Source organism: Sander vitreus, chromosome 18 (genome assembly GCF_031162955.1).
Source record: "Sander vitreus isolate 19-12246 chromosome 18, sanVit1, whole genome shotgun sequence".
In the NCBI taxonomy this organism is placed as follows: domain Eukaryota; kingdom Metazoa; phylum Chordata; class Actinopteri; order Perciformes; family Percidae; genus Sander; species Sander vitreus.
The window spans coordinates 467588-485000 of record NC_135872.1 but is presented as its reverse complement, the minus strand read 5'-3'; the positions used below and the strand labels follow the sequence as shown (position 1 = coordinate 485000).

Below are 17413 nucleotides of genomic sequence, written 5' to 3'. Positions count from 1 at the left end.
TCGAGGCGCTTCCTTAGAGGTATAAAGGCGGAGGTCATCGGCAAGTTTAAAAACAAAGAAGAAACCATCATCCGGCCGTCCAATTCCGCCCTCATTGGTTATTGGTTATTACCTACTCAGAAAATCTGAGGAATTTCATACCAACCATCAAAAGGAATTTCCAGGGGGCGGGGGTCGATTGTGACGTGCTAAGGGACTGCCGCATGATCTCCACCTACAGGAAGAACAAAAATATAAAAGATATTTTAATTCACACAAACTTAAATAACAATACTGACCCCAGGGAGTCGCTTCGGGGTTCGGATGTTGGTTTTATATGTCTCCCCCACATTTTTAACCCCTACAGCAGAGTTGGTTTCAACCCAGGGCAGGTCCTGCAGCACACAACCATTAATGTGGTTTATGCAATTAGGTGCAGGGCCTGCCACAAACTGTATGTGGGGGAGACAAGAAATGCACTATATTTAAGAATCAAGCAACACCAGTATATTTTAAATAAGGGCGATGGCACATGGTTTTATATGCAGATTTTAAACTCCTCGGCTCTCAAAATGTTCAGAGCATCATTGGCCTGGAGAGAAACAGAGCCTGGACCACGGCTCAGTGTCGGGCGGCGGAGAGGAAGTGGATCCATCTTTTAAAAACCATAGACCCTACGGGTCTAAATGAAGAATACTGAAATGGATCCACTTCTCTTTTTAATCTAAGTTTTACAGGGTATTTTTTGAAACTCTCTCCACCACTTACCGTGCTCTCTAGCTCGCTCCACCACATACCATGCTCACGGCGCTCGTTGAGCCTCCGTCTAAAATTAAGACAACTAGTTAAGTTTAGGCACGACCTCCTCTTTACGCAACACCATCAGGTGTTTTAAGTCGTGCCAAGATGGTCAGATTCAGACCAATGAAACGTTTCCTAAAACAGTTTTGTTTTGTGTCCTTGTGAGTCTTTGGTCTGATCTTGATTCAGAACCAGTCATGATTTTGTTTTACAGAGACTAAAGGATTGTGCTTCTTGTCACCGTGCAGGTGGAGGTCGGTACAAAACCTAAATGGCGCCTGGGTTTGATCAAAGGAACCACTAACCGTAAGGTGAAGCTGGGGAAGAGTCCAGAGAGTGGAGTGTGGATGATTGGACTGAAGGATGGCGTTTATGAAGCCTTCCTGTCGCCCCGGGTGATTCTTCCGCTGGTGTGTCCCCCCCGCCGGCTGGGACTGTTCCTGGACTACGAGAACAGACGTCTGACCTTCTTCAACAGCGACAGTCCTGACGAGCTGGGCTTCATCTACAGCTTCAGCCTGGAGCTGCAGGGGAAGGTCTTCCCCCTGCTGGACGTCTGCTGGCATTACAGGGGAGACAACAAACACCCCCTGGTCCTCCCCCAGCCTGGCAGGGACCACCTGCCCCCTCACCCAGCCCCAGACCCCCAGCCTGGCAGGGACCACCTGCCTCCTCATCCAGCCCCAGACCCCCAGCTTGGCAGGGACCGCCTGCCCCCTCATCCATCCCCAGACACATCACACATGTAATCACTCAGAAACACAACCAACGCAAAAGCACAAAGACAGTTCACACAGAGGATCAATATTATTGGTTGTTGATATTTACTACTGCCCCATTGGCTGATAATAGGGGAACTTTTTTAACCAGGACTCTAAGTGACTAATGGGAACAACAATCACCACTCTGGTTTGGTTGAAATAAACCCTTAATTCACCCATTTACATGTGGAAATATGCTGGCTCTATACACGCTAAAAGTCCTGGTTATTTACATGGAGTCTGGTGGGTGATTTTTTTAGTTATTTCTGAATCTATTATCTTTCTTATTGGATTAAGAACATCTGAACAGTTGAAACAAACAATAAAACGTGTACTTAAAAAACTTCTGATCCAAAATGAGTTTGTGATTCTTTGAACAAAAACACACATTTATTAAAATTATTTGTCATTTCAACACTGAAATTGTTCAAAATATATCAGGATTACAAATGCAGACTTTTAAATTTAACAATTTCATAAATTAAAGTTAAATCTGCTTAATAAGAGATTTAAATGTAACATTGTTTAATGATATTTCGGCAGACTGGAGTTTTACAGGCATGAGACTTTATTTTAGTAGTTTTTATAGTGTTAGACGAATGATCAATAAGAGAAGTGATTAGAAGAAACAGTCTGAAAGTAAAACTGTCAAACATGAAACTGTTTCTGCAGACTCATAAAAACTAAATGACTTTTGAACTGATGAACTCATTAAAGTCATCGATATATAGATATCACAGTAATGAAATACAGTACAACATTACAAACGTACTTTAAACATAGTGGACACATGTTTCAAGCAAATGATCAACTTATTTTACAGCTTTATCAAATCCTCACACTCAGAAATAAATAATAACACTGCAGATATGCATATATGTATAAATATATATACCATCATCGTAACATACATGTATATATATATATATACACACACCATATATCATCCTAACATGTACATATGCATATATGTTAGGATGAAAACTAATGAATCTCTCTCTCTCTCTCTCTCTCTCTCTCTCTCTCTCTCTCTGTGTCTCTCTCTGTCTCTCTCTCTCTCTCTCTGTCTCTTTGTCTCTCTCTCTCTCTCTCTCTCTCTCTCTCTCTCTCTCTCTGTCTCTCTCTCTCTCTCTCTCTCTCTCTCTCTCGTGTCTCTCTCTGTCTCTCTCTCTCTCTCTGTGTCTCTCTCTGTCTCTCTCTCTCTCTCTCTGTCTCTCTGCTCTCTCTCTCTGTCTCTCTCTCTCTCTCTCTCTCTCTCTCTCTCTCTCTCTGTGTCTCTCTCTCTCTCTCTCTCTCTCTCTCTCTCTCTCTCTCTCTCTCTCTCTCTCTCTCTCTCTCTCTCTCTCTCTCTCCCAACCTAATCAGCTGACTCTTGGCGTTCACTCGTTCAGATAAACCAACCCTAAACCAACCAGATTTCGCCATGATTTCCAAGAGCCAATCACATTGTTGCATCCATACTTTAAATCAAAGGCACGTTCAATCTTTAAACAGTGTGCATTGCTTTGAGGTTTGTCTTCTCTCGTTTGGTGTGTGTGTGAGAGGTCAGTGGAGTCTGTAAACTTGAAGTAGTAAAAAAAGCAGAGTGCTTGTGCCAGAGATGGCGACTTAAGTCGCATACACAGTGACTTCAGACTTGACTTGAGACTTGTCCTCAAAAGACTAAAGACTCTTAAGTTGTGGGACTTGTGAACAATCTTCATTTTTAGGAAACATCTAATAAGTTGAATGTTCTTTCCATCCCTGCACAACCTTTAACCTTCCTACATAAGTAACGTGTAACACTTAACGCGTAACACGTAACACGTAACACGTGGTGTGTTTCCCTGCATTGCTGGCAACATGAGAGTGGTGCTGCTAATACGGGCAGCTTTCTGCATGTTCGATCCAAGCGACAGGCCAGGTGGTGCCAAAAGCAAAAATATGTGTAACCCTGAACGTTTTCCCCTGCATCGACCATCAAAACACACACGCACGGATCTATCATTTCAAGCGATTCCATTTGCAGTTGTAATGGAATCAAGGACAAATCTCTCTGTCGTTTTTTTCTCATTCTACAGAACATATTATGTCCTGCAAAAGAAATCCTGTCTGGACAATCCGATTACAATTTCCCACTAAAAAACTTAAAGCAGCGATGTCTGATAATGTTGATGCTTTTGATGGCTGGTAATATAAATCCAAATCCTGGTCCGGTGGGAAATTGTCTTTCAACCCCTCTGGAATTTTCAGATAGGTCTGGCCTTGGTGTCCTGCATTTGAATGTTTCGTAGTTTAATGCCCAAGTTAGACCAAGTAAAAATCTGGGCCAAGACGACCAAAACTGACATTTTGGTCTTGTCTGAGACCTGGCTCAAGAAATCTATTGTAGATAATGATGTTGTAATAGAGGGATACAATGTTTTTTGTTCTGATAGGAAAAGTAAGGGAGGAGGTGTTGCAGTCATTGTCCATCCCAAAACAGTTTGAGCTATTAGCCATTGACTTACACTATGGACATGATTGTCATCTGAATATTGTTGGCTGTTATAGACCACCCTCAGCTGTTAATGACACTCTCACCTCCCTGTCATCGGTGTTAGCTGAGTTGCAAGTAAAAGAACTCTTACTGCTGGGTGATTTAAACTGAGATTGGTTGTCATCAGTGTCAAACCAGTTTAAAGAATATTGTGATTCAGTTAACATAACTCAAATCATAAATACACCCACATAGGAATTTTTCCAGATGACGTCAGTGATCACTGTGCTGTAGCAGCTATACGAAATTGTAAGATTCCAAAAGTAAAACCTAGAATTATTAAAAAAAAGGTGTTTTAAGAACTTTGATATTCAAGGTTTTTTGCATGATTTGTTTGCATGTGACTGGGATAAACCTGTTTTAATACCTGATGTGAACTCTGCATGGCAGTATTTCCATACATTATTTTTAAAGGTCATGAATAAGCATGCACCAATCAAGAAATGTAGAGTGAAGGGCCACAATAATCCTTGGTTCACGGATGAACTGTCTGAGCTTTTTCATGAAAGGAATTCAGCCTGGGCTAGAGCTAGAAAGACTGGCCAAGAAAAAGACAGGGTGGCTTTTAGAGCCTTGAGAAATAGATGCACAGCCCTGGTTCACAAGGCAAAATCTGAGTTTTATCTTAATGAAACAAGAAATCTAAATAACCCAACTAAGTTTTGGAAAACCATCAAGTCATTGTCCCCCACTCAATCATCTAGTGGTTTCCCAAACAAAAGAGTTTTTTTGTGATTGTTGCGGGCAAAAATTCTTGATTATGCAGCACGTTTTCTTAAAAAATGCGATGGAATATGCAGGATAGTTATGCAATTTTATGCGATGAAATTGCAGGAACTTGCAAAAACTGCGTTTTCATCATGGCTTCATCGCGGGGTTTGCAGCTTTTCGATGATGTTCACGTCACGTAATTACCTCACTTCATAACGTTACTTCATAACGTTCCCATGGCAAAAGAGGAAAATGGCTGCTCTTGTGTGAAGTAAACGCAACATTTTTCAACTTTCTGCTAAGATATATGTGACTTTTTTGCAACAAAAATGCGGGGATTCTGAAATCATACAAGCCCCGCATATTTTGCTCAGAAATCTGCAATTTATGCGGCGAAAGTGCGGCGTATTTGAAAAAATGCGGCCCCCGCATAAATATGCAGACTTTGGCTGATAATCATCAGCATAATCGCGTTTTTCTGGAGGGACTGAAATGAAAGGTAAATAACCGATAGAACCGAGATGGTAGATTGCTTTAACAAGCATTTTGTATCAGCTGGATCTATATTCAGTGGATTGTCTGATCAAAATATTCGGAACATATGTCACTCAACGGGAGACTATAGTCCTAGATTCAATTTTACGCCTATTACGATTCATGAGGTCTTAATGGCCCTGAAAAAACTGGATACTCGTAAATCTGCAGGGCCTGATGAGATTGAGCCCATATTTTTAAAATTTGCAGCAGAAATCATTGCTGACCCATTGACTTATATCTTCAAATTGAAAATATTCAGCTCAGTCTACATGCATTAAAGCTAGTTCTTAATGATAAGAAAACTAAACACATGTTTTTTACTAGAACCCGTAAGCCTGGACCTTCCCTGCCTCAGCTCCACACATTACAGGGCAGGCCAATAAAATTAGTTTGCTCATACAAATACCTGGGATTTATATTGGAGAAAGACATGTCTTTTAATTTGCATATTGAGCATTTACTCACTAAATTGAAATTAAAGCTGTGTTTTTACTTCAGAAACAGTTCCTGCTTCACACAGAAAGTCAGGAAAAAGTTGGTTGAATCTACCTTCTTGCCAGTTTTAGACTATGGAGATGTGTTTTACAGACACTCCACAACGTCCCTGTTGAAATCTTTGGATTCTGTGTATCATTCAGCACTGAGATTTATAACCCATGCTAAGTACTCTACCCATCACTGTGTATTATATGAAATGGTAGGTTGGCCCTCATTCAACACAAGAAGGCTCAAACATTGGTTGACCTTTGTGTACAAATCAATAACTGGACATACTCCTTTATATTTAACTACACTTTTAGCACCTAGTAGATCTGAACATAATCTAAGATCAAGTAGATACATAATGGATGATGTTCCACAAACTAAAACAGAGTTTGGAAAAACTGCTTTTTATTAGAGTGCTCCAACTTCATGGAATGAGTTGTAATATCAGCTAAAGCTGCAGGTTTTTATTTCACATACTGAATTCAAGTCCTACCTAAATCTAATATATCAACATGCCTGCGCTTGTTTTTAAAATGTGATTTTAAAAAAATGTGATTTTCTGTTTTTATTTATTAGTAATTATTCCTGTCTATCCCTGTCTGTCTGTTACTTGTTGTCTGTTAAAGTGTATCCTCTATGTGCTGCTTTCTTGGCCAGGGCTCACTTGTAAAATAAATTGTAATCTCAATTTGATTCTTTTCCCTGTTAAAATAAAGCTTACACGTAACATATCTGCTGGGAGAGAGGAAACAAACATGTCGACGCTCCAGCAGCTGATGTGCCATTCATCAGAATTTTTGGCTTTAAAGCTTCACACAACAAGGCCCAAACTAAAGAAGCTTTGGCTTTAAAACTTCAGACAACAAGGCCCAAACTAAAGAAGATCTGACTGCTAAGTGTGTGGAATCCAGCTCAGAGACTCGAGGGCATCTCTGGCTTGCCCACACAGCTGTGTTAAATACACCGTTGTTGAGGTTACATAAACGTTGTAAAACGTCTGCAGATCAAAAAATCAATAATAATCAATAAATAACAATCAGTGCCCTGCCTTCAGTGAGCTGGATGAAGTGACAAAGCATCAGGTTTTCTCTCAGCAGTCGTCCACACATCGTTCCTGGTGCTGCAGGAAGCGAATCAAACCTCCTGGGAGCGGCAGCTTCTTCACACGCCGACGTCCAACCAGCTGGAGAACCTGCACCCTGCAGAGCTGCAGCAGCGGCCGCGGAGGTGCTGAAACACAAACCGGAACATCACCAAACTACCTGACACACTGGAACACCAGATTACTTATCTTTTTAGTAACTAAGTAGAACCTTTTTTATATCGGTTCAGGCACCGTTTTACAAGTGTCACTTTAGCACCGCTATCAGACAAAACCCAAACGATACCCAACCCTATCTGAGTTGTCTCTTGATCCTGTGGCCTCACTGGCTCGTGTAACTTTGTGTAACTTGTTTTTTGGAGACTTTCCGTGTTGTAAAACATGATGGGGAAGGTTACTACAAGGAGTTCGGTTGGCTTTATTTAGAATATGTATTATTATACATATACGATTTATCTTACTATTGCAACATCTCAGTCTCCCTGAAAATGCCTTGATTTGAAATAAATTAAATTGAATCCAGGCTACTTTATTTAAATCAGGAGCATCCAGCTCATGTTTCCAACCAGGATATTACGATAAAATATATTTATATAAAATATATATTTCTTATATTTTAGGAAAAAGTTCAGAATATTTTGACAATAAAAGTCTAAATATTTTGCCTTGACTTCCCCGGCTTTCTCCTGAAAATCAAATAAACTTTCATTTCTCTCAGAAAACTATTTCAGATAAATTAAGGGACAGTCACCTGCTTTGTCTTTGATGCCGCTCCAGTCGGAGAAGCTGTCCAGATGTTCCAGCAGTCTGGAGCAGAGCGTCACATGACCAACATAGTCCAACAGGACGTCAATGATTGGCCCTGCCCATCGGCAGATACTCGGAGCTGAGATCATCTCGCAGAACTGTCAATCAATCACAGAACGGTCAATCAAACACAGAACTGTTAATCAAACACAGAACTGTCTATCAATCACAGAACTGTGGCACTCTGTTGTGTAGTTCTATATTTAAACACTTGAAACAACCTTGGGTCACCTGAAAAACTTAAAATAAGTAAATAAATAAGAATTAAAGCTGCACTTTCATATGGTTCTTTGTAGTGTTACCTATTTAAAGCTAATGTTCTTGCACTTACTACTTGTTGTCTGGAGTTTGAACCTTCAGGGTTGAAAGCACTTAATTGGAAGTTGCTTTGGATAAAAGTGTCAGCTAAATGACATGTAATGTAATGTAAAGAAAAAGCTACAAACATAGAAAGACGAATGGACATTTAAACACCCCTGCATCCTGGGGTTAGGGTTACATAAAGTTGACTTGATCCCTCGTTGTGTAGTTGAATATATAAACCCTTCCAGCAGACTCCTGTCACCTGAACGCCCCCCGTTTGCTGCGGTGCCCTGTCGTTGTATCCCAGGTCCCAGTCCGAGTGCTTGGTTCTGATTGGAGGATGAGCACAGCTGCCGTAGACACAGCTGAAGCAGGACTGTGCGTGGCCTCCGTGGTCCAGCAGGAACTTGAACATGGGCAGGAACTTCATGGAGAACATGTAGACTGCGGGGAAGGTGGTGGGGTGCGTGGGCACGGGGGCATTGATGTCGGCGCCGTGCTCCACCAGCAGCTTCACCATCTCCATGCTGCCCATCCGCGCCGCCACCATCAGCGCCCGGAACATGTCGCGGTTGGGGTTGGCGCCGGCCGCGAGCAGCGAGCGCACGGCGTCCTCGTTGTTGTTGCTGACGGAGAAGTAGAGCACCGAGCTGCGCCGGTCCTCGTAGAGCTTTGAGCGCTCTTCGGACAGCTGGGCATTGACGTCGAAGCCCGCCACGATCAGATCCTCCAGGATGTCGTCACGGTTACGCTCGGCGGCCAGGTGCAGCGGGCTGATGCCGCTCCGCCGCACTGCAGCTTTACTGGTGACGGGGACCAACATGGAGACGATGCTGGAACAGGAAACAGAACACTGACTCTGAGATACTAAAGGTTAACTCTGTAACTTGTTCACAAGAATGAAAGAAACCCACTCTAGGGTTAGTTAGGGTTAGTCTGTAAAGGTCCTGACCCACCAACCTGATAATGGTCCTGACCCACCAACCTGATAATGGTCCCAACACACCAACCTGATAATGGCCCGGACACACCAACCTCATAATGGTCCTGACCCACGAACCTGATAATGGCCCGGACACACCAACCTGATAATGGTCCCAACACACCAACCTGATAATGGTCCTGACCCACGAACCTGATAATGGTCCCAACACACCAACCTGATAATGGTCCCAACACACCAACCTGATAATGGTCCCAACACACCAACCTGATAATGGTCCCAACACACCAACCTGATAATGGCCCGGACACACCAACCTGATAATGGTCCCGACACACCAACCTGATAATCGGCCGTCTGACAGTCTGGCGAGGTCGGTGACTCGAGTCTGTTCGGTGTGTCCGTGCCGTCGTCAGTCGGAGGAGCTGTCAGCCTTCATTTTGGCCGATTTGACTTGTTGAATCAGCCAGTGGGCAGTCGGACTCAATGACCAATCTGATTGGTGGAGTGTTAGCCCTTGACCAGCGAATCAGAGAGCTGCTAACACCAGTATCTTGTTGTTACTAGCCGTGGTATTTTCTTCCGTTCAGCGAGTAATGACAACAAGGATCCTTCTTGACTACTATCACCACTCTCTGATGAAAACAATGACTGACGACAGCGTTTTCATTTTTTGGGCGATAATACAGATTAGCGCCACCTGCTGTTATGGAGACGTATTACGTCTCATGCAGGCGCAGAACGTACGTTCAAGTTGGCGTCGCTTCGGTGTGTTCTGAGGCACTTTTTGGAACTCGGGGAGCCGACTGATCAGTCCGACTGACAGTTGGCCGATGGGTTGGTGTGTCAGAGCCTTTACTGTTTGAGGTTAATCAACATTTATCTGTAATTTATCTTGAATTAACTTTTTAATATTTCCTGTTAATAAATATATACTCTTATCTCCTTCATCTAAAATGCATGTACAAAAGCAATGTTTATATTCCAGATTTACCCAGGTAACACATTAACCAGTTACTATTTCATGCTGTGGATTTTTAACTACTGGTAAAGAAGATCCATTTTGTAGTTTTAGCAGGAGAGAAATGTGCAGGTAGAGTACAAAACTACAACCCAGCATCTGCCTTCAACATTAAAGTTAGCTGTCCTGATCTGAGCCTCTTTACTCCTGAAACGCTGGCTCTGGTCTGGGAACTGGATTTAAAACCTAAACTACAAAGACGTCTTCGAGATCTGTGTGCCTACGTGTCATTTCCTCTCTGTGCGGCAATGTGAAGCGGTAACAAGCCGGTCTTCCCGGGTTTGTTAGGGTCAGCGTTGTGAGAGAGGAGCAGCTCCACGACTTCTCGGTGTCCATTTTTAGTCGCTTCATACAGAGCGGTGGCTCCGTCTGCAGCTCGACTGTTCATGTCTGCACCTGCAGGGAGACAGACAGGGAGACAGACAGGGAGACAGCCAGGTTACAGACAGGGAGACAAACAGGGAGACAGACAGGGAGACAGCCAGGGAGAGAGGGAGACAGACAGGGAGATCGACAGGGAGAGAGAAAGGGCAAGAGGGAGACAGACAGGGAGAGAGACAGACAGAGAGACAGACAGGGAGAGAGACAGAGAGGGAGACAGACGAGAGACAGACAGAGAAGGAGACAGACAGGGAGAGAGACAGGGAGACCGACAGGGAGAGAGACAGACAGGGAGCGAGGGTGACAGGGAGACAGACAGGGAGAGAGACAGACAGGGAGTGAGGGTGACAGGGAGACAGACAGGGAGAGAGACAGAGAGACAGGGAGACAGACAGCGAGAGAGAGAGACAGACAGGGAGACAGACAGGGAGAGAGACAGACAGGGTCAGGGGCAGAACCAGAAGTTTTTTGGCCACCAGCCAGACGGAAAACATTGTCATCCTGTTTTACACAGCCGCGTGTAAACGTGAATATTCCCTTTCACTAGCCATGGAAAATATTGTCTTGTTCAGAATAAATATTTTGTTTACATAATGTAGTCACTGTTTATTCTGCCGGTGACAGAAGAGTTAACATACCGTGTGTGAGCAGGAAACGCAGCGTGGCGGGCTGCCCACTCTGTGCGGCGTTGAACAGCGCTGAGATGCCGTAGATGTCGGTGAGCTCGAGTTTGGCTCCGGCCTTCAGCAGCATGTCACAGATCTCCACGTTGTTCCGACACGCCGCTTCATGCAGCGCCGTGCAGCCCTGAGGCGTACAGGAAGTGTTCACCAGCGCACCGTGGTTCAGCAGCGCCGCCACCATCGCAGCGCTGCTCCGCTCACACGCTGCACAGCAAGGACACAAACATTTACCATTGCCTGAAGCGACAGACTAAAGGACTCTTGGATTCTGCTTTGAACACGTCTGTGTTTCCTGTTGAATTCTTTCCTTCTGTAGACTCTGCGTTATTCTCTCGAACATAAAAGGGAAGACGTGTTTCTGTCTCACCTCTGAACAGCGGCGTCTCTTTGTCATAGTTCTGGATGTTGACATCCGCTGCGGATTCCAGCAGCACCTGAACGCATTGAAGCTGCTTGTTGCTGACGGCGACGAAAAGCGGCGTCTCGCCAAGCTCCGACCGTTTGTTGATCATCCCGCGCTGAGCTGAGACGGAAATACACACCCACAGAGACATAAAGAGACACAGACACAGAGACAGAGACACAGAGACACACCCACAGAGACACAAAGAGACAGAGACAAAGAGACACAGACACACAGACACACACACACACAGACACACGCAGACACACACACACACAGAGATACACATACAGACACAGACACAAAGACAGTGAACTGTTAATCAATCACAGAACTATCACGTGTGTGTGTGTGTGTGTGTGTGTGTGTGTGTGTGTGTGTGTGTGTGTGTGTGTGTGTGTGTGTGTGTCTCTGTGTGTGTGTGTGTGTGTGTGTGTGTGTGTGTGTGTGTGTGTGTGTGTGTCTGTGTGTGTGTGTGTGTGTGTGTGTGTGTGTGTCTGTGTGTGTGTGTGTGTGTGTGTGTGTGTGTGTGTGTGTGTGTGTGTGTGTGTGTGTGTGTGTGTGTGTGTGTTTGTATGTGTGTGTGTTACCTGACAGCAGGACTCTCAGACACGTGTCCTGACCGTACCACGCCGCCTGGTGTATGGCAAGCCAGCCAGGTTTACTGGGTAGCATCAGGTTTGTTCCCGGACGCATCGTCAACTCTTTTACTGTGTTCACATCCCCGACACGGATTGCTTTAAACAGAGGCTCCTCCTCCCTGCAGGGAAACACCATCAGAGGGGTTAGAGTCAGCCCGAATGAGACGGAACAATCCAAGTGTTCAGGAAGGATCTGGAATGGCGCTAGTGTTAAAAAACCATTGTAAGTGGCTTCTATTTGGCAATGAATCTATTCTGATGATTTGACCCAATGAATAAAATGCGGATTGATGACCCTCGGATGAATGATTCTCTGCCTGACCTGATCTGGATAAACTTGAGTGTTTCTTTCATTTTGAACCTTGTCTGATTTTCACCTGAGCAAATGTGGACTTCCAATCCCTTATCTGTCTCTGACACAGTTAGCAGTTAGCAGTTAGCAGTTAGCAGCTGTTTACAGTAAACATCTCGATAACACTGCCGGCTAGTTTTTGATCATTCATAAATCTGTCTGGACTGTCTGTCTTGTGTGTAGTAAGAACTGTGGGAGGAGTTAGGTTTGATAATAATAATAATAATAATAATAATAATAATAATAATAATAATAATAATAATAATATGTTTGATTGATGGACTTCATAAATCCTGTAAGACCGAAGCATTTGAACGTTTCTGCCCAGTCGGGCCAACATGTTGCTGAAAGGTACAAAGTGCGACTGATTTGTTATGAATTTTTGAATGAATGTGTTGAACTCAAGGTCCGAATCTGGCCCCTCACAAATATTGATTCAGTTCAATTCAGTTCATTTCCATTTTATTTATATTATCAAATCATAACAAGAGATCTCAAAATAGACTTTACAGATAGAGGAGGTCTAGACCACACTCCAAGAGACAAGCAATTAGTGGGACAGTGGTGAGGAAAAACTTCCTTTTAGGAAGAAACCAGGGACAGACCCAGGCTCTTGGTAGGCGGTGTCTGACGGTGCTGGTTGGGGGGGTGATGAACAGTGGCAATAATAGTCACAATAAAGATAATGGAACAGTGACTAGAAATAGTAGTTGTAGTAGTTCATGGTGTAGCAGGGCATAGCAGGGCACTGCAGGATGTAGCAGGACACTGCAGAGCGTAGCAGGGTGTAGCAGGGAGTGGAGTAGGACCACGGCGACAGCTGCAACCATGATTTAGGTGCCACCCTAATCCAAGGAAAACTGCTGGGCGAAAAAACATAAGGACTCCGGGGAAAAAGCTCCCCAGAGCTAGGTTAGTAACAAGCATTTCTGGAACATGGATGCACACAGATGGAAAGAGAGGAGAGAGAAGCTCAGTGTTTCAAAGGAAGTCCCCCAGCAGTCTAAAACTATATCAGCATAACTAAGAGCTGGTGCAAGGCAGACCTGAGCCAGTTCTATAAGTAGACTCAGGAACTGTTTGCAAACCATAATTATGCACCACTAGGAGCAGAATTTGGAAAGTCTGGTGTCTTTGAGCCTCAAAATTCCTCCAGAAGCAGAGAGTTTTAATATTCAGGCTGTGAAACTGGTTGCTGGGAGTCAGCTGTTTGGTAGCTGCCAGAAAGCATTGTTTTGCTAAATTCTATGATGGCTAAGGAACTTTTTTGCTGAGAAGACTATATGAGACATGCAATAATACACTAATATGTGACTTTTTATTTTAAATAAAAGCACGCTAATAAACTCTACATGTCTGTCCCATCCATCCATCTATTTATCTATCTATCAATCTATCTATCTATCATCTATCTATCTATCAATCTATCTATCTATCATCTATCTATCTATCAATCTATCTATCTATCTATCATCTATCTATCTATCAATCTATCTATCTATCATCTATCTATCTATCAATCTATCTATCATCTATCATCTATCTATCTATCAATCTATCTATCATCTATCTATCTATCTATCTCTCTATCTATCTATCTCTCTATCTATCTCTCTATCTCTCTATCTATCTCTCTATCTATCTATCTATATATCCATCTATCCATCTATCCATCTATCTATCCATCTATCTATCTATCTATCTATCTATCTATATATCCATCTATCCATCTGTCCATCTATCTATCTATCTATCATCTATCCATCTATCCATCTATCTATCTATCTATCTATCATCTATCCATCTATCTATCTATCTATCTATCTATCTATCTATCATCTATCCATCTATCTATCTATCTATCTATCCATCCATCCATCCATCCATCTATCCATCCATCTATCCATCTAGGTGTGAAACAGGTGTTTCCAGGACTCACTCTTTGGGTTCTGGAGCGATGTAGACCAGAGCGCCGTCCGGTCGACGGTACGCCACCATGCTCTTCCCAGAACCCGTCATGAATCGACTGACCGTCCCATCAAACGTCTTCCTGCCAACGAAACGCCAAAACAACAGCCAAAAAAAGCACAGAGATCGTCTTTCTCACAGTTAGACCACTGTTCAACTGGGACACAAAAGCAACAAAACATCAAGAAAAACGACAAAAAAAACTCCGAAAAAACAGGCAGTAATATAGAGACAGAACAAATTGTGCTTTGCTTTTTCTCCTCCCCGAAATGTCTCCTAACTTTGGAGCGTTATTTATATCTTCACTCTAGCTTTAAAACATCTTCACTCTATCTATAAAACATCTTCACTCAGCAATACTGATGGAGCTGACAGTGCCATGGGAGGAGGGACTGGAAGCTCCCTACGAGAGAAAGAAGGCAAAGTATGCAGACCTGGTCGCGGAGTGCAGAGAAAGTGGATGGAGTGTGAGGCTGTACCCGGTGGAGGTGGGAGCCAGAGGCTTTGTGGGCAGATCAACATCACGCCTGCTCAAGGACCTGGGACTACGTGGAGCCAGATCCACCAAAGAGCTCCCTGAGGAAGCTGAGAAAGCAAGCCACTGGCTCTGGCTGAAACGACGAGACAAGGCTTGGCGAGTAACATCCAATTAGGTTTTGCTGCAGGAGGTGTCAGGGAGACGTCCCTATTCACTGCCCCGCCACCAGGAGATGTTCTGGGTTAAGGGGTGAAACGTCAATGAGCGGTGGTCCCCAGCTGAAGACCCTGCAGCAAAACCTTGCGGTATGCGGTCAGGTTTAGGCCTGCCTCAGGGAAGAGGACACCCCTGCCATGCACAGTCCACCACAGGCACCGTTGGAGGTGCGACAGGCCTAAGGCCCAGCAGAAAGACCACATCGCTGTAATGAGTTATAGCTTTAAAATATCTACAGTCTAACATTAAAATATCTACAATCTAGCTTTAAAATATCTACAGTCTAGCTTTAAAATATCTACAGTCTAGCTTTAAAATATCTACAGTCTAGCTTTAAAATATCTACAGTCTAGCTTTAAAATATCTACAGTCTAACATTAAAATATCTACAGTCTAGCTTTAAAATATCTACAGTCTAACATTAAAATGGAGACTCTTCAAACATCCATCTTGGGATTTTAAGAATCCATATCAGATCATTCAAATCAAGATCCTGATTCAAATGAATCAGGATGTGGATTTATTTAAACCCAACCCTGGAATCACTTCAACCAGTAAATAATCAAAGCTAATAGAAACTGTGGTACGTACGGATCAGGCGGCTTTTGGCTTGGAGGATTTGGAGAACTGTAGTGTGCAGTGGGCTGTTCTGCTGATGCATTGTGGGAGTTGTGGTCTGCAGGTGCATTGTGGGAGCTGTGGCTAGGTAGGTCGGGTTGGGGAGAAGGCGTGCTGGCAGCAGCGATGGCGTGGTTGTTGGCGGTGTTGGCAGACATGTTGCTCAGACTGCGCTCGATGGCGACCTGCAGCAGCTCATCATCACTCAGATTTCCGTAGACGGAATAATCCTCGAAGGCCACAGAGCGCGAGATGCTGGCTGCCGCCATGACGGAGCTGTGACATCACAAGACCAAAACACACATGCAAAACATAAAACATCAGACAGCTGTGATTTTATACATATAAAACATCAGACAGACAGACAGCTGTGATTTCATACGTATCAACCATCAGACAGACAGCTGTGATTTCATACGTATCAACCATCAGACAGACAGCTGTGATTTCATATGTATCAACCATCAGACAGACAGCTGTGATTTCATATGTATCAACCATCAGACAGACAGCTGTGATTTCATACGTATCAACCATCAGACAGACAGCTGTGATTTCATATGTATCAACCATCAGACAGACAGCTGTGATTTCATACGTATCAACCATCAGACAGACAGCTGTGATTTCATATGTATCAACCATCAGACAGACAGCTGTGATTTCATACGTATATGACATCAGACAGACAGCTGTGATTTCATACGTATATGACATCAGACAGACAGCTGTGATTTCATACGTATATGACATCAGACAGACAGCTGTGATTTCATACGTATAAAACATCAGACAGACAGCTGTGATTTCATACGTATAAAACATCAGACAGACAGCAGCGGTGACAGTGACACCAGAAGGTGACCGAACAAGAAACTACTCACCTCTATTTGAAAAATGAGCTTCTTTATGTATCCAAAGTTTCCTCTCAGATGTCTGTCTGTCTGTTTGTCTGTCTGTCTCTCTGTGTGTCTCTCTGTCTGTCTCTCTGTCTGTCTGTCTCTCTGTCTCTTTGTCTCTCTGTCTGTCTCTCTGTCTGTCTGTCTCTCTGTCTGTCTCTCTGTCTGTCTGTCTCTCTGTCTCTCTGTCTGTCTCTCTGTCTGTCTGTCTCTCTGTCTATCTGTCTGTCTGTCTGTCTATCTGTCTGTCTGTTTCTCTGTCTATCTGTCTGTCTGTCTCTCTGTCTGTCTCTCTGTCTGTCTGTCTGTCTCTGTGTGTGTGTCTGTCTGTCTGTCTATCTGTCTATCTGTCTGTCTCTCTGTCTGTCTCTCTGTCTGCCTCTCTGTCTGTCTGTCTCTGTGTATGTCTGTCTGCAGACTGCTGTGTCTCTGTGGGGAGGAGGGGTCACTTGAGGTTTATTTTAAGAACGTGAAGTCTGAGCTTGTTGACAAGATAACCTCTAAAGTTACCGCTGGACACACAGTTCAACACAATCAAAAATATTTTTTTAAATGATATTGTCCGGAATATCAGAGCAGCTCTCTTTCTTGTGGTGAAAGAGAGCTAAGCCGGTAGGCAGAGGTCTCGATCTACCAACCAGTTTTGGTTCTGACCCTCACATGACACTACTGGGTCATGAACCTAAAGACCCAGATCCAAGGTACCAGCGGGGGGGGGGGGCTGGCGACAGAGACAGGGAGAGAAGCACAGTCATCATGAGCAACTCGGAGTAGAGCCGCTGAAATTAGCCAGTCAACACATTCT

At 43.7% G+C, this 17413-nt stretch overlaps 2 protein-coding genes across 2 annotated transcripts in view; one reads left to right on the top strand and one right to left on the bottom strand.

Annotated features, from left to right (window-relative positions):
* The window catches only part of LOC144533811 (E3 ubiquitin-protein ligase TRIM50-like), a 13136-nt gene extending 11607 nt beyond the window's left edge, over nucleotides 1-1529 (top strand). The window contains exon 9 of the mRNA XM_078275377.1: nucleotides 1029-1529. Coding sequence (XP_078131503.1) covers nucleotides 1029-1529 — 501 coding nt within the window. The remainder of the gene's footprint in view (nucleotides 1-1028) is intronic.
* A 5354-nt stretch (nucleotides 1530-6883) lies between these two features.
* On the bottom strand, nucleotides 6884-15978 carry LOC144533563 (ankyrin repeat and SOCS box protein 2-like). Its single transcript, XM_078275007.1, has 9 exons — nucleotides 15683-15978; nucleotides 14369-14479; nucleotides 12027-12196; nucleotides 11401-11556; nucleotides 10989-11237; nucleotides 10194-10365; nucleotides 8268-8838; nucleotides 7647-7800; nucleotides 6884-7023 (listed from the first exon to the last, which is right to left on the bottom strand). The coding sequence occupies exons 1-9, from the start codon at nucleotides 15976-15978 to the stop codon at nucleotides 6884-6886; spliced, it is 2019 nt and encodes a 672-aa protein (XP_078131133.1).
* Between the last annotated feature and the right edge of the window lie 1435 nt (nucleotides 15979-17413).